General features: G+C 43.2%; 1 protein-coding gene across 5 annotated transcripts in view; it reads right to left on the bottom strand.

Moving 5' to 3' along the window:
- Window positions 1–25,004, bottom strand: part of STS (steroid sulfatase) — a 254,228-nt gene that overhangs the window by 162,653 nt on the left and 66,571 nt on the right. For all 5 annotated transcript variants that reach the window (XM_056558853.1, XM_056558856.1, XM_056558855.1 and 2 more), the window contains one exon: window positions 12,701–13,124. In XM_056558853.1, the coding sequence (XP_056414828.1) occupies window positions 12,701–13,124 (424 nt within the window). The remainder of the gene's footprint in view (window positions 1–12,700; window positions 13,125–25,004) is intronic.

Here is a 25,004-nt window from a genome sequence, read left to right as displayed (position 1 = left end):
GGCCTCCACACTGCACGGGGCTGGGGCCAGACAACGGCAGGGGGCGCTCTGACTATAGTGAAAGCAGAAGCCGCTCGTCTCCGGTATCAGAAGAATGAAGAGGAGGACGGGCAGTGTGTATCATAAAGATTTATAACATATAAAGGTCAGTGGGGCCGGACACTTGCGCTGGGGACCTGTCAATCACACAGCGGTCCCAGCGCTCACTATAGAAGGGGTCAGTATTAGTCTGGGGGGGGGGGTACAATACACATAACAATTATATACAGTACTGTAGAAGCGGCTCCACTCGCTCCCCTGTATAGACCTGTCACAATTCATAATCCCCACCAGAAGACAGGAGCTCTGATTGGCTAATAGTGGTGAATAGCTTTCCACCAATCAGAGCTCCCCTCTCCCGGAGGCGGGGATTATGAATCGTTACATCTGTATACGGGAGGCGGCGGCAGCGCAGTGGAGCCGCATGTACCGCCGGCTTTTTAAGTTAATAAATGCAGATCGCAGCGGGTCTCTGGAGAATGACCTGCTGCGATCTGTCCTTCAGCCTCAGGACTACAACAGTCACAATAGAGTCCCGCAGACAGGGGATGTGCGTCTCTCAGCGCTCCGGTACTACAACTACTCCCATTATGGGACAGATTCTGTCCCATGATGGGAGTAGTTGTAGTACTGCAGTGCTGAGAGACGGCTCCTGCATCCCCCACCTGCATCTTCCACCGTCTGCCATTTTCTACGAGTCCTTGCTAGCACTCTTAGGTTTAGACTACTTTTCTTGCAAAAAAGCGCAATTGCGCAAAAAAACACATCTACTTTTTTTTTGCGCAATTGATAAATACCAGTCCACTGGATTAGTTGGTGTACGGTAGACCAAACTGGTGACAACTTTAGAAAACTGTCCACCAAAAAAAACGCAGCTCTATGCAAAAAAAGCGCAATTGCGCAAAATTTGTAGACGTGAAAAATGGTCTAAATGCAATGATACATGTCCCCCTATGTTTGCATCATAACATTTACATGTTTTTACTTTTGGAAGACATCAGAGGGCTTCAAAGTTCAACAGCAATTTTCCAAATTTTAACAACATTTAAATGACCCCACAAAGTATTCAAAATTACATTCAGAAAGTTTGTTAATCCGTTAGGTGTTTCACAGAAATAGCAGCAAAGTGAAGGAGAAAATTCAAAATCTTCATTTTTCACACTCGCTTGTTCTTGTAGACCCAGTTTTTGAATTTTTACAAGGGGTAATAGTAGAAACAGCCCCCCAAAATTTGTAACCCAATTTCTCTTGAGTAAGGAAATACCTCATATGTGTATGTGAAGCGTTCGGCGGGCGCAGTAGAGGGCTCAGAAGGGAAGGAGCAACAGTGGGATTTTGGAGAGTGAATTTTGCTGAAATGTTTTTTGGGGGAATGTCATTTTAAGGAAGCTCCTATTGTGCCAGGACAGCAAAAAAAAAAACATGGCATACTATTTTGGAAACTACACCCCTCAAGGCACATAACAAGGGGTCCAGTTGGCCTTCACAACCCACAGGTGTTTGACAACTTTTCATTAAAATCAGATGTGTAAATGACATTTTTCTTTTCACTAACGTGCAGTTTTTCTTCAGAAATTTACCATTTTTACAAAGGGTAATGGGAGAAAATGCCCCCCAAAATTTGTAACTCCATCTGAGTATGGAAATACCCCATGTTAGGATGTAAACTGCTCTGCGGGTAAACTACAATGCTCAGAAGAGAAGGAGTCACATTTGGCTTTCGGAAAGCAAATTTTGCTGAAATAGTTTCTGGGGGGCATGTCGCATTTAGGAAGCCTCTATGGTGCCAAAACAGCAAATAAAAAATAACATGGCCTACTGTTTTGGAAACTACACCCCTCAAGGAATGTAACAAGCGGAACAGTGAGCCTTAACACCTCACAGGTGTTTGACAACTTTTTTTTTTTAAGTCTGATGTGTAAATGAAAAAAAAAATGTTTTCACTAAAATGCTGGTTTTTCCCCAAATTTAAAATTTTTACAAGGGGTAATAGAAGAAAATGCCCCCATAATTTGTAACTTTCTTCTGAGTATGGAATACCCCATATGTGGATGTAAAGTGCTCTGCTGGTGCACTATAATGCTCAGAGGAGGAGGAGCGCCATTGAGTTTTTGGAGAGAGAATTTGTTTGGAATGGAAGTCAGGGGCCATGTGCGTTTGCAAAGCCCCCATGGTGCCAGAACAGTGGACCCCCCCACATGTGACCCCATTTTGGAAATTACACACCTCACAGAATTTAATAAGGGGTGCCGTGAGCATTTACACCCCACTGGCGTTTGACAGATCTTTGGAACAGTGGGCTGTGCAAATGGAAAATTACATTTTTAATTTTCACGGACCACTGTTCACAAAAGCTGTCAGACACCTGTGGGGCATTGGCATGGGATGCCTTCTGATAGATATCAGCAGACAACCCGGTCCGGTCCCCGCCCGATGCGCAGCTGGGACCGAAAATCCCACGGGCTTACAAGTACGCACCTTGGTCCTTAAGTACCAGGGCGTCAGGGCGTAACTGTACGCCTGTGGTCCCTAAGTGGTTAAAGAGGTACTCCATGGAAAACTTTTTTTTTTTTTTATCAACTGATGCCAGAAAGTTAAACAGACTTGTAAATTACTTATATTAAAAAATCTAAATCCTTTCAGTACTTATTAGTGGCTGTATACTACAGAGGAAATTATTTTCTTTTTGGATTTTTTTTCTGTCCACAGAGCTCTCTGCTGACACCTCTGTCTATGTCAGGAACTGTCCAGAGCAGGAAAAAATCCCCATAGCAAACATATGCTTCTCTGGACAGTTCCTTAAATGGACAGAGGTGTCAGCAGTGTGCACTGTGGTCATGACAGAATGCTCACGGTACCCCTTATTACACTACATGAGGAGTGTAGTTTACAAAATGGTGTCACATGTGGGGGGCGTTCACTGTTCTGGCACTATGGGGGCTTTATAAACACAGGTGGACTTCAAGTCCGGACAAATTTTCTCTCCAGAAGCCCAATGGCGCTCCTTCTCTTCTGAGCATTGTAGTTCACCCACAGAGCAATTTACATCCCCGTATGGGGTATCTTCGTACAAATAGAGTTACAAATTTTGGGGGGATTTCTTTCCTATTTTCCCTTGTGAAAATGAAAAATTTAAGGTAACACCAGCATTTTAGTGAAAAAAAAATAGTTTTTTTCATTTTCCCATCCAACTTTAAGGAAAATTCGTTAAACACCTGTGGTGTGTTAAGGCTCACTATACCCCTTGTTACCTTCCATGAAGGGTGTCATTTCCAAAATAGGGTCAGATGTGGGTATTTATATTTTTGCGTTAATGTCAGAACCGCTGTAAAATCAGCCACCCCTGTCCAAATCACCAATTTAGGCCTCAAATGTACATAGTGCGCTCTCATTCCTGAGCCTTGTTGTGCATCCGTAGAGCATTTTACGCCCACATATGGGGTTTTTCCGTACTCAGGAGAAATTGCGTTACAAATTTTGTTCGTCTTTTTTTCCTTTTACCTCTTGTGAAAATAAAAAGTATGGGGCACCACCAGCATGTTAGTGTAAATTTTTTAAAATTTTACACTAACAGGCTGGTGTAGACCCAAACTTTTCCTTTTCTTAAGGGGTAAAAGGGAAAAAAAATTTGTAGTGCAATTGCTCCTGAGAACGGAGATACCCCATATGTGGACCGAAATTCCCACAGGCTTACAAGTACGCCCCTTGGTCCTTAAGTACCAGGGCATCAGGGCGTAACTGTACGCCTGTGGTCCCTAAGTGGTTAAAGAGATACTCCGTGGAAAACATTTTTTTTTTAATCAACTGATGCCAGAAAGTTAAACAGACTTGTATAAAATCTTAATCTATTCAGTACTTATTAGCGGCTATATACTACAGAGGAAATTATTTTCTTTTTGGATTTCTTTTCTGTCCACAGTGCTCTCTGCTGACACCTCTGTCTATGTCAGTAACTGTCCAGAGCAGGAAAAAATCCCCATAGCAAACATATGCTTCTCTGGACAGTTCCTTAAATGGACAGAGGTGTCAGCAGAGTGCACTGTGGTCGTGACAGAAAAGAAATCCCAAAATAAAAGAATTCCCTCTGTAGTATATAGCCGCTAATAAGTACTGAATAGATTAAGATTTTATTTTTATAGAAGTAATTTACAAATCTGTTTAACTTTCTGGCACCAGTTGATTTAAAAAATAAAAGTTTTTTTTAAGGACGGAGCCCATTTTCACCTCTAGGATGAAGCCCTTTTTTGCAAATCTGACCACTGTCACTTTAAACATTAATAACTCTGGAATGCTTTTAGTTATCATTCTGATTCTGAGATTGTTTTTTCGTGACATATTCTAATTTAACATAGTGGTAAATTTTTGTGGTATCTTGCATCCTTTCTTGGTGAAAAATCCCAAAATTTGATGAAAAAATGTAAAAATTTGCATTTTTCTAACTTTGAAGCTCTCTGCTTGGAAGGAAAATGGATATTCCCCAAAACATTTTTGGGGATTCACATATACAATATGTCTACTTTATGTTTGCATCATAAAATTGATGAGTTTTTACTTTTGGAAGACACCAGAGGGCTTCAAAGTTCAGCAGCAATTTTCCAATTTTTCACAAAATTTTCAAACTCGCAATTTTTCAGGGACCAGTTCAGGTTTGAAGTGGATTTGAAGGGTCTTCATATTAGAAATACCCCATAAATGACCCCATTATAAAAACTGCACCCCCCAAAGTATTCAAAATGACTTTCAGTAAATGTTTTAACCCTTTAGGTGTTTCACAGGAAAAGCAGCAAAGTGAAGGAGAAAATTTAAAATCTTCATTTTTTTACACTCGCATGTTCTTGTAGACCCAATTTTTGAATTTTTACAAGGGGTAAAAGGAGAAAATGTATACTTATATTTGTAGCCCAATTTCTCTCGAGTAAGCACATACCTCATATGTCTATGTAAAGTGTTCGGTGAGCGCAGTAGAGGGCTCAGAAGCGAAGGAGCGACAAGGGGATTTTAGAGAGTACGTTTTTCTGAAATGGTTTTTGGGGGGCATGTCACCTTTAGGAAGCCCCTATGGTGCCAGAACAGCAAAAAAAAAAAAACACATGGCATACCATTTTGGAAACTAGACCCCTTGAGGAACATAACAAGGAATAAAGTGAGCCTTAATACCCCACATGTGTTTCACGACTTTTGCATATGTAAAAAAAAAATAATAATAATTTCACTAAAATGTTGGTTTTCCCCCAAATTTCACATTTTTTAAATGGTTAATACCAGAAAAGACCCCCCAAAATTTGTAACCCCATCTCTTCTGAGTATGGAGGTACCCCATAAGTGGACCTGAAGTGCACTACGGGCGAACTACAATGCTCAGAAGGGAAGGCGTCATATTTGGCTTTTTGAGAGCAAATTTTGCTCGGGGGCATGTCGCATTTAGGAAGCCCCTATGGTGCCAGAACAGCAAAAAAAACACATGTCATACCATTTTGGAAACTAGACCCCTTGAGGAACGTAACAAGGATAAAGTGAGCCTTAATACCCCACAGGTGTTTCACGACTTTTGCATATGTAAAAAAAAAATTAAATTCACTAAAATGTGGGTTTCCCCCCAAATTTCACATTTTTGCAAGGGTTAATAGCAGAAAAGACCCCCCAAAATTTGTAACCCCATCTCTTCTGAGTATGGAGGTACCCCATAAGTGGACCTGAAGTGCACTACGGGCGAACTACAATGCTCAGAAGGGAAGGCGTCATATTTGGCTTTTTGAGAGCAAATTTTGCTCGGGGGCATGTCGCATTTAGGAAGCCCCTATGGTGCCAGAACAGCAAAATAACCCCCACATGGCATACCATTTTGGAAACTAGACCCCTCACAGAATGTAATGAGGGGTACAGTGAGCATTTACCCCCCACTGGTGTATGACAGATCTTTGGAACAGTGGGCTGTGCAAAATTTTTCATTTTCACGGACCACTGTTCCAAAGATCCGTCAGACACCTGTGGGGTGTAAATTCTCACTGCACCCCTTATTACAATCCGTGAGGGGTGTAGTTTTCAAAATGGGGTCACATGTGGGTGTGTTTTTTTTTTTGCGTTTGTCAGAACCGCTGTAACAATCAGCCACCTCTGTGCAAATCACCTCAAATGTACATGGCGCACTCTCCCTTCTGGGCCTTGTTGTGCGCCCCCAGAGCACTTTGCGCCCACATATGGGGTATCTCCGTACTCGGGAGAAATTGTGTTACAAATTTTGGGGGGCGTTTTTCCCTTTTACCTCTTGTGAAAATGAAAAGTATAGGGCAACACCAGCATGTTAGTGTAAAAATTTTTATTTTTTTACACTAACATGCTGGTGTAGACCCCAACTGTTCCTTTTCATAAGGGGTAAAAGGAGAAAAAGCCCCCCAAAATTTGTTAGGCAATTTCTTCCGAGTATGGCGATACCCCATATGTGACCCTATTCTGTTGCCTTGAAATACGACAGGGCTCCAAAGTGAGAGAGCGCCATGCGCATTTGAGGCCTGAATTAGGGACTTGCATAGGGGTGGACATAGGGGTATTCTATGCCAGTGATTCCCAAACAGGGTGCCTCCAGCTGTTGCTAAACTCCCAGGATGCTTGGACAGTCAATTGCTGTCCAGAAATGCTGGGAGTTTTTGTTTTGCAACAGCTGGAGGCTCCATCTTAGAAACACTGCCATACAATACGTTTTTCATTTTTATTGGAGAAGGGGGGTGGGGGGAGCAGTGTACGTGTGTATATGTAGTGTTTTACTCTTTATTTTATGTTAGTGTAGTGTTTTTAGGTTACATTCACACTGGCGGCAGATTACACTGAGTCTCCCGCTAGGAGTTTGAGCTGTGGCGGAAAATTTGCCGCAGCTCAAATTTGCAGCGGGGAACTCACTGTAATCTGCCGCCAGTGTGAATGTAGCCTGTACATTCACACGGGAGGTGGGTCAAAACTACAACTCCCAGCATGCACTGACAGACCATGCATGCTGGGAGTTGTAGTTTTGCAACAGCTGGAGGCACACTGGCTGGAAAACCTTGAGTTAGGTTCTATGACCTAACTCATTATTTTCCAACCAGTGTGCCTCCAGCTGTTGCAAAACTGCAACTCCCAGCATGTACTGATTGCGTAAGTACGCAAGTACAACTACCAGCATGCCAAGACAGCCTTATGCTGTTCCTGAATGTTGGGAGTTGTAATTTTGCAAGATTTAGAGGGGTTCAAGTTGTAAATCACTGTCCAGTGGTCTCAAAACTGTGGCCCTCCAGTTGTTGCAAAACTACAACTCTCAGCATGCCCAGACAGCAAACTGCTGTCTGTGCATGCTGAGAGTTGTAGTTTTGCAACATCTGGAGGGCTACAGTTTGAGACCACTTAGTGATCTACAACCTGAACCCCTCTAAATATTGCAAAACTACAAGTCCCAGCATGCCCACACAGCAAACAGCTGTCTGGGCATGCTGGGAGTTGTAGTTTTGCAACATCTGGAGGGCCACGGTTTAGAGACCACTGTAAACTGTGGCCCTCCGGATGTTGCTAGGCAACAACTCACCTAGCAGGACCCGGAAGCCGCCGCCGCCGCCGCACGTTGGGGATCCCCGCATGGAGGATCACGATCCGGGATCGGCGCCGACCCTCCCTGGACGGTTCCCCCGTTTTGCCCGGACACCGATAGGTGGGCAAAGCGGGGGAACCGAACTTTAACCCCCCCTCCCCCAGTCTGCTATCGGTCGGTCGCTCGGCCGACCAATAGCAGGGATAGGAGGGGTGGCAACCCTGCCACCAAACTCCTATCCCTTTAGGGGGATCGAGGGTGTCTCGGACACCTACGATCCCTCTTATTTTCCGGGTCACCGGGTCACCAGTGACCCGTATGACCCGGAATCGCGCAGATCGCAGGTCTGAATTGACCTGCGATTTGCGCGCATCGCGGTCATGGGGGGGTCTCAGGACCCCCCCTCGGCGATGTGCCGGGATGCCTGCTGTTAGATAACAGCAGTCATCCAGGTCCGATCACCGCTCCCGGCGACGCGGCGCTCCCGGAACCCCGTGACGTACATGTACGTCGGCGCGCGCCAAGTGACACTTCGCGGCGCCGTACATGTACGTCGCTCGTCGTGAAGGGGTTAAAGGGGTACTCCGGTGGAAAACTTTTTTTTTTTTTTAATCATCTGGTGCCAGAAAGTTAAACAGATTTGTAAATTACTTCTATTAAAAAATCTTAATCCTTTGTTAAGTAAAGAAAAGATAAGAGTGGCCACATCTGTACATTGCATCTGTAAACGGACTAGTGATGTTGATGGCTTCAGGAATTGTACAGGGGAACAGGTCAAATCAAGAAGAGGAAATGTAGCATACTTCCCAATGTTGTGGCTGAGCCAGAAATACTCATACCTCAGGAGCATGGGGGACAGTGCAGCTGCCCTGTTTGCTCCACAAATAAAATGGTCCTAAACAATATAGAGATAAATAGATGTGCTGCAATTTAATTACGCATACGACATGCATTTAGGGGTCTTTGGTGTCCCACCATTGACTGTCTGATTACCATAATTCAAGATGTACATAACGCAGTAGAGGAAAGAGCAAAAAAGAAAAAAAAAGACAATTAGTTTGACTTTGTAGTGAGAACAAATTCTTCTTTACAGAGAATTATTGAAACCTGGCTTAATATAAAAGGAAAAGGTGATTTCTATATGCTTTATTTCAAAACATTTCATTACTTCAATTCTTCACTGCATTAAAAATTATGATTAGTGAGTCTGCCATAGCCAATGAGCTTTAATAGCCTCTCATAACTGGAAAATAAAGCCCTTTGACTTTGAAGAAAGCACTGTTCTCAAATGAACAAGTGCATGCTACATGCTTTGCTAATTCTAAAGGTTAAGCATGGCATTTCCTGACCTTTATGAAATCTGAAGTGTCTGCAAATTAGGCCATTTATTGTGAATACTTAAGCAATAAATGCATTAAAATTTAAAGTACATTAATTACTATCCGTTCACATTTTATATTATTGTAAAACTCCTAGAGAGTAAATTAATGGAAGTAACATGGTCGAGTAATTACATGCAGTACAACCCCTAACTAACCTGTCAATCAAGTCATTTTCCAGTATTTCACTGCTGTAAGCTACCTGCGGCGCATAATATTTCCACTTTATTTGTAAATATGTATAAAAGAGTCTGGGGAGCTTAAGAAATGTATATTGATTTTTCTTTTTTCTGTGCGACAGCAAAAAAGGAGAACACTTAATCTATTTACAATTAACGGGCAGGCAAAATTGCTCATTTAATTCCAGTGGTCATTGAGCTGTGTGAATCTTCATCAGAGTCTCACAGATTGATGTCTCTGTACATAGCTTTGCTTATTTGTTTGATAACTTAAATTATAATGAAAAACTAAACTGTTTACTCTTGAAAGCAAATTGAATTGATAAGCCTAAGAGGTGACCTATTTAAAAAGATGGCAATAGTAAAGCGGAAAAAAAAATCTTCCAACTAGAAACCAACCTATCTGTCCTAACTGGCGACATTTACATGCAAATTATTATAAGTTGGGAAGCAATACATAACCTTAGTCATGCAGCACCATAGGGGAAATAAAAATTACAATAAAAAAAAAAAAAATTACATAGTTCTCCCGACTAAGATATTTTCTGTGTAGGAGCTCTCTGTTCTGCAGATTTGATAAGGACCCTAAATTGGGAACAATCTAGTAACTCAAATAGGGTTTTTTGATTTTAATAGGGTATTTGAATTGGATTTTATATTCTGCATATGCTCAACAGATGGTCCCTATAGATAGACTAATAGACTAAACCCATTCCTAATGTTAAATATGCAAAACAATCCATTTGAAATGTTTTTTCTTGACTAGGTCATAGTAGCACTATGTTGGGTCACAGTAATAAGGATTATAGCTATGCTGTGATTGTCTAGACAAGGAAGGGAGGAAGTAACTATGTGAGTACTTGTGGCAAACATCCCAGTTCCAATCCAGCCACCTAAAATGTAGAGAATGGGAAATTGCTGTGCACTATGTATGGGACTCTTAGGGACTCTATAACAGCAGTGATAGCACTAAAATTACATTGCCACAGCTCTGAAGAGTTAATGTAACAAAATCTTGCAGGCTTTTAAAAATCTTTTAAACCAACTGATGCATTTTAAGGTTCAAGCTTTAAAAAATGTTTAAATAAATGGTAAAGGTATATTCACAATAGACATAGTAACTTCTGCAACTGAAACATCCATTCAATCTGTATGGGGCTGTTTTGGCAGAAAGCTTTTATATTTATTCAACACCATTCAAAAAAAATGGGACTACTTCAGAAATTCATGCAAATCTACCATACAAATCTACCATAAACAGTTACTACTGTTTTTATTACAATCAGTTTTAGGCTGTAGAACTTTGGAAAACATTACTATATAGTTTTTACAGGTCTACTATTCAGCTCTACTTTTAGTATACATTATACTTTCCTGTTAATAGTTCATCTAGATCATAGCATCATAGCAACAATGAAAATTAATATGTTAGTTGTAATATACCACAAAATGAGATAAGCCTTATAGTACGTGTGGGTCACATTAGCCTTCATGACAGAGCTTAGACCCACCTGTTCCTGCCTACAACACATTAAAAATGATGTGCTACTCCTCCATGTGTGAATTATTAGTTTACAGCATTTATTTTTTGTTATCACCGTATGAAATTCTTTGTTTCTGCTTATATCTAGTCTACAAAAATACAAAATACAACTAATACAATACAATGAATAAGTACTTTACACATTTAAAGTTAAAGAGAATCTGACAGCTAGTTCATCCATACTAAACCCAGTTTACTTATAGCTGTTAAAAGAGGGGTTACTCACTGAAATACGTTCAGTAGGTGCTGCTTTCTTCTTGTTAATAGTTTAATTCCCAAAGTGCCCAAGTACAAGATGGAGGCAGGGATCCAGCTGGAGGAGCTCCCCTGTCTCCTATATAATTCCCTTTTGGCCCCTTCCCCTTCATTATCATGCCTCTGAAGGCCACAGCTGAGAGCAAAGAGAGCAGAGCACTGCTTCGGCTTTATATGCATAACAATAAAGGGGACAGGGATGGGGCCGACAGAGGATTATGTAGGAGAAGGGAACTTGGCCTGCGGGCTCCACGTTTACAATGCACGCTGGGGCACATTAGAAATAAAACTATTTACAAGAATGACGCAGCACCTAGTGAACATATTTCAGTGAGTAACCCCTTCATTTTACAGTTCTTCACCTGCTCTATAATCCAGTATTCTGGGTTTAGTTCTGTGAACTAGCTGTCAGATTATATTTAAATGTTAAAATACAATGTGCTATTTAACAATCACTGTTTATTAAAAGGGTATTTATTTATCCCTTATGACTGAAAAAGAGCTAATATGCCTATTTGTTTCTATCCTGCACCCATCGGCACTCTCAAAGCAGAGCCAAGCAGTGCTAATAAGCAACAAATGGACAAAATGCTTAGTACCTAGATCTTGTACCTAGATCTAACCAATCAAAATTTTTATATATGCAAATTTGGTATTTTTAAGTATAATAAAGTAAACACACATTTGTTTAAGATTTAAACTATTTCTTTGAATGTAGTTAAATAAAAAATGTTAAATAAAAATGTAACTTATTTTAATATATATTATATGCTCTAGTTAAGGCCATTGCATTAGAGGCAGGAGTTTGTCTATGCATGATGCTTATTCAGGTCAGAAAATTCCAGGGCTGTGTTGGGTCTAGTTAGACCCTGCAGTATAGTCGTGTGACCAGCCACCCATGAATCATCAAAAAAGTGATTATGAAGGATGAAACAGTAAAATAAAGTTTTTGCTTGTTGATGTCTGGCTGTCTCTGACAGCCAGGCAAACCACCAAATTTCAGCCACAAGTGGATGATCTTTCAGAGTGCTGTAGAAACATGGAGCCCAAAATTAAAACCCCTTAAAGAAAAACTAACATATGGGTCAACCCCACTAACCTAAATATACAAATGGTTAGTGTGGGTTATCCTGAGTAAAACTATGTATTCCCTACCCTGATCCATTCAGCTGTACCCAAGATATAGCACAATCTTGCAATATGCAAATGACCTCTTAACTGTACTGGAGGCAGGTGTGAAGACTATCTGCACCTCTGACTCCATCCACTGTGTCCTGCTTGCGCAGTCCCACTCATCAATATTCATCTCCTTCTCCTTGAGAAGCAGGGCAGCATAAACAGGACGCAGTGAATGGCTTCAGAGGTGCCTATAGTCTTCAGACCCACCTCCATTGCAGTTTAGAGGTCATTTTGCATAAGACTGTGCTTATCTCTGGAATGGCTGAATGTATGGGAGTAGATAATATGTTTTACCCAGGATCACCTGCACTAACCACTTGTATATTCAGCATAGTGGGGTTGTCAATTTCTCTTTAATAACACCCATAAAAACACATAATGGTGGCCATTAAGAAGCTAAAGGCTATAACTTTAGGATTAGACCATTCATTAAGTTTGTAATCAGTAACCTTGGAGATACATAGTTGGGCATAGGAACAGTATGCACAATATAAACTATTTGCAGTTAAGTATAATTTTAAAACATCATTTGTTTAAAAGTTATTACATACATTACAGTTTAAACACATACCTTAGTATGAACTTGACAGCTTCACTTGTCATCCTTTGGGTTAGATTCTCATATACTACTGGTTGTTGGATAACCTGGTAATTTCTCATCAAAAAGCAATTTAAATATTGAAATTTCCAGAAAAAGAAAATCACTGGTCCAACAAAAATGATGAGGCATAAAAAAACATATTCAAAAACTTTCCTGGGTATTTTGAGGAACCTGTTGTAGTTGAGGAAAATAAGCGTGAAGAGTGTTATTACAGCAATTACAAGTGTCCTCTTTAGAAACTGAGCTGCTCCAGCTTGAAATACACTGCCATTTCCCGGGATGCAGTCTCGTAAATGTGTCACTGTTGTTCCATAAAAATAATCAAACCCATGATTAAGAGGATGGTGGTAAAAGTCATCTCTCTGTTCTTTATTCAGTCCAAGATGCCATTTTCCTGGATGAACATACAAAGAACTATTATTAGATTTCATTATTTGAATATGGTATCAGAATCTGCTCATTTGTTTTGCTCAGTTTCTTCTATAAGAATACTGCCACTTTTCATCCAGTTTTTAGCCAATTAGTTGTCACATAGGTTTTCATAACCTATTATTCTAAAAGGAAAATTTACAACATTATAACTGACAAGAACAACCCAAATTGAGCCTTGGCTTTCCAGTTTATCATAATTATCTCCACATGGCATTGAGATAACATGAAATATACATTTAAGGGGGTTGTTAGGGATTAAATGTTTTTGTTTTCTTTTGCTTTGTTCATACGAAACCAAAAAATGGAAAACAAATTTCTAATTGAATTATTTTGAAAATTCCACATGCTATGTTGCTAAACGTCCCAAGGCTGTAAACACAGTTTTTTCCATACATGGCGTGAACCCTCCTGTCCCTGTTAGGGACAGCTATAGTGTGGAGTTACAGGGGCAGATCTGTAACCTTTACAAGTGCCGATCTAGTAGATCTGCACTAGAGATGAGGGAATTTTTTTGAAAAAATTTGGTTCAGTCCGAATTTATTTGCGGTGAATCACTATTGAAAATGGTTATTTCTGGGCTACAGAGAGCCTCAATATGGGTGTAGAACAATTTGCCTTGCTGTAACACACATAGTTGTGTTAGTGAAATAATACTATTATTCAGTTTGACATGCAGATTAGTGGCATCGCTATTAGAATCACTGTTGCAAAGTGGCACATTGGAGGTAGCATCAGTACGAAGAGCCCATATAGAGGCTGAATGACACAGCGTGGAGTTGGCGGCAGCATAAGGAGACCATATAGTGCCTGAATGACACAGCGTGGAGGAGGCAAAAGCCTGACGAGACCATAGGGCCGCACAATTGCAATATTTCAAATAGATGAACCTAGAAAGTAATATTTAATGTGACAGCAGCATGAGAAGACCACATGGCGGCACAGTAACACAGCCTGGAGGTGACAGCAGCATGAGGAGACCAGAATCTCTCAAAATGACACAGCCTGGAGTTGGCGACAACAAGAGAAGACCATATAGTGGCTAAATAACACAGCCTGGAGTTGACGGCAGCAAGAAGAGACCATATAGTGGCTGAATGACAAAGCCTAGAGGTGGTGGCAGCATGAGGAGACCATATAGTGCCTGAATGACACAGTCTGGAGTAGGCGGCAGCATGAGGGGACCATATAGTGGCTAAATGACACAGCCTGGAGGTGGCAGAAGCATGAGTAGACCATATAGTGGCTGAATGGAACAGCCTGGAGTTGGCAGCAGCAAGAGGAGAGCATATAGTGGTTGAATGACACAACCTGGAGGTGGCAGCAGCATGAGGAGACCATATAGTGGAAGAATGACAGCCTGGAGCTGGCGGAAGCATGAGGGGACCATAGAGTGGCTGAATGACACAGCCTGGAGGTGGCGGAAGCATGAGGAGACCATATAGTGGCTATATGACACAGCCTGGAGATGGCGGCAGCATGAGGAGCCACCGGCTGTCTTTTGTAAAAGTGTTAGTGTGCACAAGTAAGTTTTGAGGATATGCATTACGTAAAACTTTACTTTTAATAATATTCTTAGGATACAATATATGTACCCAAAATTTTTTTTTTTTATTATTTAACAAAAGGAAAGGTATGCAAAAAACACCATGTGCCACCTACACCACCAAGTTTTGATGTGATGCAAAGACCTCTAAAAGGTGGAAGGTAACAACAAATGAATAAATGTAACGGGAGGGGGTAAAAACTTTGCCTGTAAGGCCCTACTCACGCACTATTAATTTCCTTCTTGGTGTCCCCACACAGGAACCTCTCCCTATTTCCCCCTACAAACACTGCCATTTCACAGGGTTTTTAGGTGAAAATAGGGAAAGGTTCCTGTGTGGAGCCGTCCTTTTTAAGACGAGTAACACTTTGCTCAAAAAGGTGGATGGGAACAACGTATTGTCCATTGTAGCAGGTCAGGGTAAAAAATTCTCCTGTAAGGCCATACTCTCGTCTTATTAATTCCCTTCTTGGCAAGTGTAACTTGCCCTAAAAAGGGTGGCCCACACAGGAAACACTCCCTATTTCCACCTAAAACCCAGGGAAATGGCAGTGTTTGTAGGTGGATATAGGGAGATGTTACTGTGAGGGGGAGTAACACTTGCCAAGAAGGGAATTAATAATGCGAGAGGAGGGCCTTACAGGGGAAGTTTTTACCCCCAATAGTTACAATAGTCCCTTCCACCTTTTAGAGGTCTTTACATCACATCAATACTTGGTGGTGTAGATGGCACATGGTGTTTTTTGCACACCTTTCCTTTTCCTAACCCCTTAAGGACCAAGGACGTACCGGTACATCCTTGGTCCTGCTCTTCTGATATAACGCGGGGTTACACAGTAACCCCGCGTCATATCATGGCGGGCCCGGCGTCATAGTGAAGCCGGGACCCGCCTCTATTAGCGCGCAGCACCGATCGCGGCGCCGCGCGCTATTAACCCTTTAGCCGCGCGCTCAAAGCTGAGCCGCGCGGCTAAAAGTGAAAGTGAAAGTTCCCGGCTAGCTCAGTCGGGCTGTTCGGGATAGCCGCGGCTAATCGCGGCATCCCGAACAGCTGACAGGACAGCGGGAGGGCCCCTACCTGCCTCCTCGCTGTCCGATCGCCGAATGACTGCTCAGTGCCTGAGATCCAGGCATGAGCAGTCATCCGGCAGAATCGTTGATCACTGGTTTCTTATGAGAAACCAGTGATCAACATAGAAGATCAGTGTGTGCAGTGTTATAGGTCCCTATGGGACCTATAACACTGCAAAAAAAAAGTGAAAAAAAAAGTGAATAAACATCATTTAACTCCTCCCCTATTAAAAGTTTGAATCACCCCCCTTTTCCAATAAAAAAAAAAACACAGTGTAAATAAAAATAAAAATAAACATATGTGGTATCACCGCGTGCGGAAATGTTCGAATTATAAAAATATATCATTAATTAAACCGCTCGGTCAATGGCGTGCGCGCAAAAAAATTCCAAAGTCCAAAATAGTGCATTTTTGGTCACTTTTTATATCATTTAAAAATGAATAAAAAGTGATCAATAAGTCCTATCAATGCAAAAATGGTACCATTAAAAACTTCAGATCACGGCGCAAAAAATGAGCGCTCATACCGCCCCATACACGGAAAAATAAAAAAGTTATAGGGGTCAGAAGATGACAATTTTAAACGTATTAATTTTCCTGCATGTAGTTATGATTTTTTCCAGATGTCCGACAAAATCAAACCTATATAAGTAGGGTATCATTTTAATCGTATGGACCTACAGAATACATATCAGGTGTCATTTTTACCGAAAAATGTACTACGTAGAAACGGAAGCCCCCAAAAGTTACAAAACAGCGTTTTTTTTTCAATTTTGTCGCACAATGATTTTTTTTCCCGCTTCACCATAGATTTTTGGGCAAAATGACTAACGTCATTACAAAGTAGAATTGGTGGCGCAAAAAATAAGCCATCATATGGATTTTTAGGTGTAAATTTGAAAAAGTTATGATTTTTTAAAGGCAAGGAGCAAAAAACGAAAATGCAAAAACGGAAAAACCTCCGGTCCTTAAGGGGTTAAATATAAAAAAATATGGGTCCATATATTTTATCCTAAGAAAAGTTTTTGCTAATGCATATCCTCAATACTTATTTGTGGTCTGATGCGGAGAAATTTCTGTAACTGGGGAGATGCACCTTAAATATGAAGTGTTGATGTGGCACCATGGTCAATCTAATCTGATGCATCAGGCATAGGTGGGTGAAAATCCTGGCTGATCCATGCCCGATTCATCTTGACAAAGGTCAGTCTCTCCACATTTTTCGTGGACAGACGAGTTCTCCCTGGGGTTACTATGGCCGCTGCTCTGATGGCACACTACTGGCCATAAAGCTTTTCCAGGGCAAACTCTGCTAGTTGGGGCCACAAATCAAGTTTGGCTGCCCAGAACTCCAGTGGATCTTCAAAGTGGGTTGGCAGGGTCATGTCAAGGTATGCCACCACCTGCTGGTTAAAGTCCTGCTCCAGGTCTATCTGCTGCTGATGAGTTGCTTCACTATGCGGGTGAAGAAATCTACTCATCAGCGATTGTAGACTCAGGCTGCTGATGGAGCTGGTACTGCTCCTTCCACCCCACCCCTCCCGAGCAGTCATGGCAGTGGAAGGTTAGCGCAGATCAGAGGCGTACCAAGGGGGGGTGGCCGCCCCGGGTGCCACTCACAAGGGGAGTGACATGATGGAGTCACCCCCCCCCATCCACTGCTGCACTGTGACCGTCACGCTTTACCTCCCAGCGCCTGCATCTGTGGAGTCAGAGCAGCAGGGGGAGGAGTCACTGTGAGCAGTAACATGTAGGCAGCCTGCGCCTGTAGTAACACATCTCGATTACCAGGCAACTAGCTGACATGCCGGAGATGAGACCAGTCCACGCCCCCTGTGTTACCCGCCATGTAGTGGGCCTGGTCAGTTGATTTCTCTGATGCCACGCAAGAACTGCGAGCTCCACCTGGTATTAGATTTGTCCTGAGAGCTTCCGTAGGATACTGTGCCATGTGAGCCTGCTCTTGCGATAGAGGTGCGTGGAAATACCGTACACCAGGGTGTATATACTCGTGTACTCTGTGTGTGTGTGTGTTACCTGTGTACTGTACATATGTGTATATACTCGTGTACTGTATGTGTGTGTGAGATATATGTGACCTGTATGTGTGTTACCTGTGTACTGTGTGCGTTACCTGTGTACTGTACATATGTGTGTGTTACCTGTGTACTGTGCATGTGTGTTACCTGTGTACTGTGCATGTATGTGTGTGTTACCTGTGTACTGTACAAATGTGTGTGTTACCTGTGTACTGTGCATGTGTGTGTTACCTGTGTTCTATGCATGTGTGTGTGTTACCTGTGTACTGTGCGTGTGTGTATGTGTATTACCTGTGTACTGTGCGTGTGTGTGTATGTGTGTTACCTGTATACTGTGTGTGTGTGTATGTGTGTTACCTGTGTACTGTGCATGTGTGTATGCGTTACCTGTGTACTGTGCGTGTGTATGTGTTAACTGTGTTCTGTGTGTACACGTGGTACCTGTTGTGGCGGCACGCAACGTGACGTCACGATGGTGATGCCGTCTTTACGGATCTTTCAAAGGAGAAGAAGGATCCATCACCAGCGGTCGGACGGAGGCATCATCAAAATGTAAGTAAATAATTCTATGTGAAGGGAGGGGGTGTAATTAAGGGGTGGATGTAATTAAGGTGTAAAAAAGTTTGTGCATGTTTTCTTACTTTCTTGGGATGGGGGGATGGGGTTAAACACAGGGTCCTCCCCGGGGGGGGGGGGTAATGCCAAACAAAGGGTCTGCCCTAGGTGCCAAATGCTCTAGGTATGCCCCTGGCACAGAGGGCCCTCCGAGTCAGACCTGTGAGAGGATGGACGATGGCGCGCGCAGATAGCGTCAGTTTGTCCTCTCAGTGGGTCTTAAAAAAGGCCACCATTTTGTGCCGGTAGCAAGGGTCCAATAAAATGGAGAGCCAGAAGTCATTCCACTACTGAACGGTGAAAATCCGGCGGTCATTAAGCAAGCAAGTGAGCATGCATTGTGCCATTTGTGCAAGTGACTGGGAGGGACTCCCTGCCTCCATCTCCACTGCATACTGCCACGGTGTGTCTGGGTCCTCTTTCTCATCTTCCTCATCACCCTCTAGCTCCTCTAGCTGCTCCTGCTCTCCTGTCAGATGACTATAAAAACCGCCCATCTTGCGAATCCTAAACTGTGCTTCACTGTGCCCCTCCTCTTCCAGTTCAGCCCCCACATGGGCTCATGTGGCTGTAAATGGAGTCTAATTAAGTGATTTGTACGATCAAATCGCGGTGATATTCGGATTCGTTGCAAAGCTAATTTTTCCTGTAATTCGGAATGAATTTGGGTTCCTCAGATTCGATTCGCTCATCCCTAATCAGCACTTATTTAAGGAGCCTATTACATGGCTTAACTATTGTGGCAGTAGGGGCACATGAACAATCGCTTACTTGTTTGTGTGGCCCTTTACTTCCATCACTACCAGACCACATCCCCGGGTAGATAGATGGACAACAAACAATGTTTTTTTTTAATATCTGGCTTAAAAGATACGATCAGCTGAAAAAGAGTGTTTGTCTGTTCATTGGATGATCACCGGACCTATTACACAAAGCAATATCTGCATGTTCAACTGATAACCAGCCCTTAAAGAGCCCTTACAGATGGGTGACCTGTGAGGTCAGACTAGGCCCATCAGTCATGCTTTCTGATTGGGATATTACAGACAGTCTGGCATCTTAAATTAAATTGTCAAAGAAAAAGAACTAACATTGCACGATCCCAAGAGCAAATCACTTGCACTAAAGTGAAAGAACAACTTATCCGGTTCAGATGCCAAAAGGGATCTAGCAGGGTTCAGTGCTATAGTGCTTCAACACTACAGAGTTCATAAATGTAAGCCCAGAAATAAGAAATACGCAATATTCAACCCTTTTCAAAAATATTCTTTTGAAATCCAACATTCTTAATCCATTGGGGGGGGGCTAAACACATTAGACAGTTTGCCGATTTAGCCAACTTTTTTCTAATGTGTATTTTGTATTGGCCTTATGGATAATCTTTGGAAAAGTGGTGAGTGTCATGCACTGCTTTATCCTGGATTTTAAATTGATTGTATAGCATTTTTATTCAGACATTCTACAACACTGTTGTTGTTTGGAGCTGTTATTTGGTTACTATACAGTATGTGGATATTATTTGAGCACTGTATGATGGCACTGCTACAGTATATTATTTTTAGTAAAACATTTATATAATGGGGCTCAAGGATATTGACAATAATAAGATAAAACAATATAAATGTATTAAAAATATTAATTAAAAACATCCAATCAATATGTCATATATAAACATGATTTATTATTTTTGCAGTGTCTAGTCTGCATCAAATGGAATGCAACAAAGAGAGTCTAATTTCTGACATGTAACTGAAACACCAAAAAAATTAATAAATAAAATAAAACAGTACAGGTGTTCTCCCTAAATTAGCTATCATTACTAGCTATAGTAAAAAGTTTCCAGATCACCAGAAACAAGAAAGAAGTGTTAAAAATACACACCAGATGTCTGGACCCCCCCCCCCCCCCCCCCAACACAATGCATGCAGGCCCTCATTAGTATACTATCCATAGGTATTACTTTATCATGAAAAGTGTACAATATAGATAATGGTATCTCTCTGCAGAAGACTGTAATGCACTTATCGATTTCACTATATAAAAGCCAAATAATCCTTCCTGCTTCCACGTTACATAAACTGTGTCTACTGAAAAAACCAATATAGCCATACATTTATAGGTATCCATTTTAAATAGGGGATCTGCATCCTATAAAAGTGGTCACAGCGCAGTTAAATCAATTGACACAAGTGATGTCTTCCTTGATCAGAGTTGTTCTCTTTCCCTTTTTTTCCCATCTGTCCCAGACCAAAATAATGACTTCTACCAACTGTGACTCATCTCTACAGTATTTGTTGCCCCTGTTAATGCACCATATGGTAATCCCATCACTAATAATGCCTCCACAAAACACTCGTTTATTACAGGGGATGTCCAGAAATAGAAAATTAGAGCTAATTTCTACCAAAAACAGCATCACTCCTGTCCTCAGATTGTGTGTGGTAAAGAGATGAGCGATTCGAAGTTGACGAACCCGAATTCATTACGAATTTCATGAAATATTCTATTTGCAACAAATGTGAATGTTGCGTGAATAGCTTCATTAAACTGCATTTCCTTTGGTCCAGGGCATCTAAAATGGCGGATCCACATGTCAGTACATGGGGCAAGGAACGCTGGGAAGGCGGGAAGGCCATGTGGGAAGGGAAGTAGGCGGGATGACCCTGAATCACATCAGCAGCCAGTCACCCCTGTGATGTCACATATGTGCAGCCATTTTATGGCTCTTCATATCATTCATTACACTGCATAGAGATAGGACGAACATTGCTGTGTGTGTTACACAGAAAAGCTAATTCCAGCAGCGTTTCACATCCTAGTCACATCAGCGTTCTGGTGGACAGAGTTCAGTGTTTTTTCACTGAAAAGGATTTTTACTGCAGCCATTAACCTCCCAGTCACTTTCTTCAGCATTGTATTACAGAGAGGGGCAGATAGCTGTGTGTTGCTTCATACATTTCAACAAGCTGCCTCAACTTCATAAACCAGAGGAGGCAGGAATAATTTTTCAGCGCAATTCTGTGTCTTTGTTCCACAACAAATCATCTGCTGGTTATACTAGTCTGTAGACGGTATAATACCCAGCAGTCCATTCCTAATATTCTTTGACAGAGTGAAATTTTGGGTTTATTACACAGCTTTTTTGTGCTGCAGCACTGTTGTGTTCTGATGGTGTTGTGCAAAATACATTTTTTTAAGCATACTGTACCACATTTTTCTGCCCTCATAAGTACATATGCACATCTAAGTAGTGTACTATTTTGTACCTGTTAACCTGTCAAGGGCCTAGATACTGTGAAAGTCCAGGCCAAAGTAATCACCAGCTGGTATTTTACTAAAATATGTTTTTTTAAGCATACTGTACCGCATTTTTCTGCCCACATAAGTGCATACCCTATACCTACATCTAAGTGGTGTACTATTTTGTGCCTATTGAACTGTCAAGGGCCCACATACTGTGAAAGAACAGCCAAAAGTAATCACCAGCTGGTGTTTTACTCCAATACGTTTATTAAGCGCACAGTAGCACATTTTTCTGCCATCATAAGTGCATACCACATACGTACATCTACTTTACGTACATCTGTCAAGGGCCTAGATACTGTGAAAGTCTAGGCAAAACTACATACTTGCTGCTGTTCTAGACAAATACTGTTTTAAGCGTTGTGAAAAGTATTGTCCTCCCCTTATATATGCGCTAAGTATGTAAGGCAGAGAAGTGCCAGGACATGCACAGAGGAGTGGCAGAGGCCTAAATTCATCAGGCAGAGGTCGCAGCAGACCAGGGGCGAGTGGCAGCAGGAGTCACAGCGAGAGGCCTGAACTCCCGGTATCAGTTAGCAGTCGTGTCTCGACCAGCAACCCATCTGCCGTCATTGATTGATTAACACGGTCATCCACTTCATCACAAGTGACATCTGATATCCCCAGGCAACAGTCGGTGGGTTCCTCAGACACAACCCTCAGTTGGCATGGCCGGGGAACAGTCCCTGTCCTCCCATTGCCTCTGTCCTATGCTGTTCCCTCCCCTACAGAAGTATCTTATGTTGTGGGTTCAGCTTCACTTTTCACTGAGAACGATCTAATAGAGGACAGCCAGCAGCTACTGGCCAGCCAACAAGTGGAAGAGACATCTGCCGCTTCCTCCGCTAGGCGGGAAAGTAGTGATGAGGAGAGTGACGTGGGAGGCGGTGTTGCCAGGGTTCAGGGTCCTGAAGCAGACACTGTTGAGGAACCTGAGGAAGACATCAGTGACGTGCAGACACTTGTTGATAATGATGAAGCCAATCGCAATTGGGAGCCGGGTACAGAAGGGGCTTTATCATCATCAGGAGAAGAGAGTTGCAGGTTGCCCGTGAGGCAGCAGCTGAGCCAGCAAGGTGGTAGCATGGTTGGCGGTCAGCATAATGGCAGAAGTGGAAATTCTGGAGCCAAACATGCCCGGGGGAGACCACCTGCTTCCCGGCAGCCTATCTTCCCGGGAGGTCCTGGAGACGGCGGCAGTAGCAGTCAATTAGTGTGGACTGTTGGTGGCAAAATCAGCTACTCGGCGGTGTGGCCATTTTTCTTCAAGCCTATGGAGGAGTGTCACGGTTCGGCTGGCAGGTGGTGGATCCTCTGTGCCAGAGAGGGATTGGCATGGACCGTGCTGGTGGACCGGTTCTAAGTTGCTACTGGTATTCACCAGAGCCCGCCGCAAAGCGGGATGGTCTTGCAGCGGCGGTAGCAACCAGGTCGTATCCACCAGCAACGGCTCAACCTCTCTGACTGCTGAAGATAGGCGCGGTACAAGGGAGTAGACAAGAGCAAGGTCGGACGTAGCAGAAGGTCGGGGCAGGCAGCAAGGATCGTAGTCAGGGGCAACGGCAGGAGGTCTGGAACACAGGCTAGGAACACACAGGGAAACGCTTTCACTAGGCACTAAGGCAACAAGATCCGGCGAGGGAGTGCAGGGAAAGTGAGGTATAAATAGGGAGTGCACAGGTGAACACACTAATTTAGCCAACTGGGCCAATCAGCGGCGCAGTGGCCCTTTAAATCGCAGAGACCCGGCGCACGCGCCCTAAGGAGCGGGGCCGCGCGCGCCGGGACAGGACCGACGGAGAGCGAGTCAGGTACGGGAGCCGGGGCGCGCATCGCGAGCGGGCGCCACCCGCATCGCGAATCGCATCCCGGCTGGGAGAGGTATCGCAGCGCACCCGGTCAGCAGGTCTGACCGGGGCGCTGCAATTGCGAGGATGTTGCGAGCGCTCCGGGGAGGAGCGGGGACCCGGAGCGCTCGGCGTAACAAGGAGGTTCACATAACCACATGCAAGATATGTCAGCAGAAGGTGAAGCGTGGCCAAGGTCCAAATGTTGTCTCAACGGCCCTGCATCAACATATGCTTCGCCACCATAAAGCGGCCTGGCAGAACCGTGGCTCCGATGTAGTAGTCCAGCCTGCTGCATCACCCAGTGGCACGCCGCTTCCTCTTTCAGCCAGCCAAGGCTCCACCACCTCAGCTGAAGGGAGCATTGTTTCTTACCCTCCTTCTGTCGCTCCAGATGCTCCTGCTCCTCCTACTTTTAGTCAGCCATTCCACCAACAATCCATCGGCAAAGCCATGTCCAAAAGACAACAGTATGCACCCACTCATCCAACGGCGCAGAAGCTGAATAAGCTCCTGTCCAAGTTGCTGGTGCTGCAGTCCCTCCCTTTTCAAGTGGTGGACTCTGCACCTTTTAGAGAACTGATGGCTTGTGCCGAGCCAAGGTGGAGAGTGCCAAGCCGTCATTTCTTTGCAAAGAAGGCAGTACCAGCCCTGCACAATTTTGGGGAAGAGAAGGTGGGCCAGTCCTTGAGCCTGTCGGTGTGTACCAAAGTGCACGGCAGTACCGACATCTGGAGCTGTAACTACAGTCAGGGACAATACGTGGTTCCTGCACAGCCACAACACCAACTTGGACAGGTCTCAGGCCATTGGTCCTGTTACAGTGTGCGACTCCGCCTCCTCATCCTCCACCGTGTCCTCAGCCTACACTGCCCAGACAAGTCTCAGTGGCCCTTCAGCATACCATGTGTGCAGGTCACGGCGGTGTCAGGCTGTTCTTCACATGGTTTGCCTAGGCGAAAAGAGTCAAACAGGGGAGGAACTGTTAAAAGTCATTCGTAAAGAAATCAGAGCATGGCTTACTCCATGAAAACTTTAAATGGGAACCATGGTGACTGACAACGGGAAGAACATTTTGCATGCGCTGTGACTGGGATAGTTGAGCCATGCGCCCTGCATGGCACACGTGTTCAATCTGGTTGTGAAGCAGTTCCTGAAGTGTTCCCCCCATCCTAACAATGGGAAGGAAACTTTGCATGCACTTCAGCCACTCATACACCGCAAAGCACACCCTCCTTCAGCTGCAGTGTCTGAACGGTATCCCCCAACATCGTCTTATTTGTTACTTTGCCACACGTTGGAATTCTTCGCTCTATCTGTTTGATCGACAGTATGAACAGAGAAAATCCATCACCAATTTCTTGATGATTCAAGCGGATAGAGGTACTCCCCTGTGTAACTTCAATGTAAACCAGTGGCAGCT

The sequence above is a fragment of the Hyla sarda genome, chromosome 2, assembly GCF_029499605.1.
Source record: "Hyla sarda isolate aHylSar1 chromosome 2, aHylSar1.hap1, whole genome shotgun sequence".
Classification (NCBI taxonomy): domain Eukaryota; kingdom Metazoa; phylum Chordata; class Amphibia; order Anura; family Hylidae; genus Hyla; species Hyla sarda.
The sequence above is the reverse complement of the archived record's forward strand: the minus strand, read 5'-3'. Positions and strand labels throughout refer to the sequence as shown.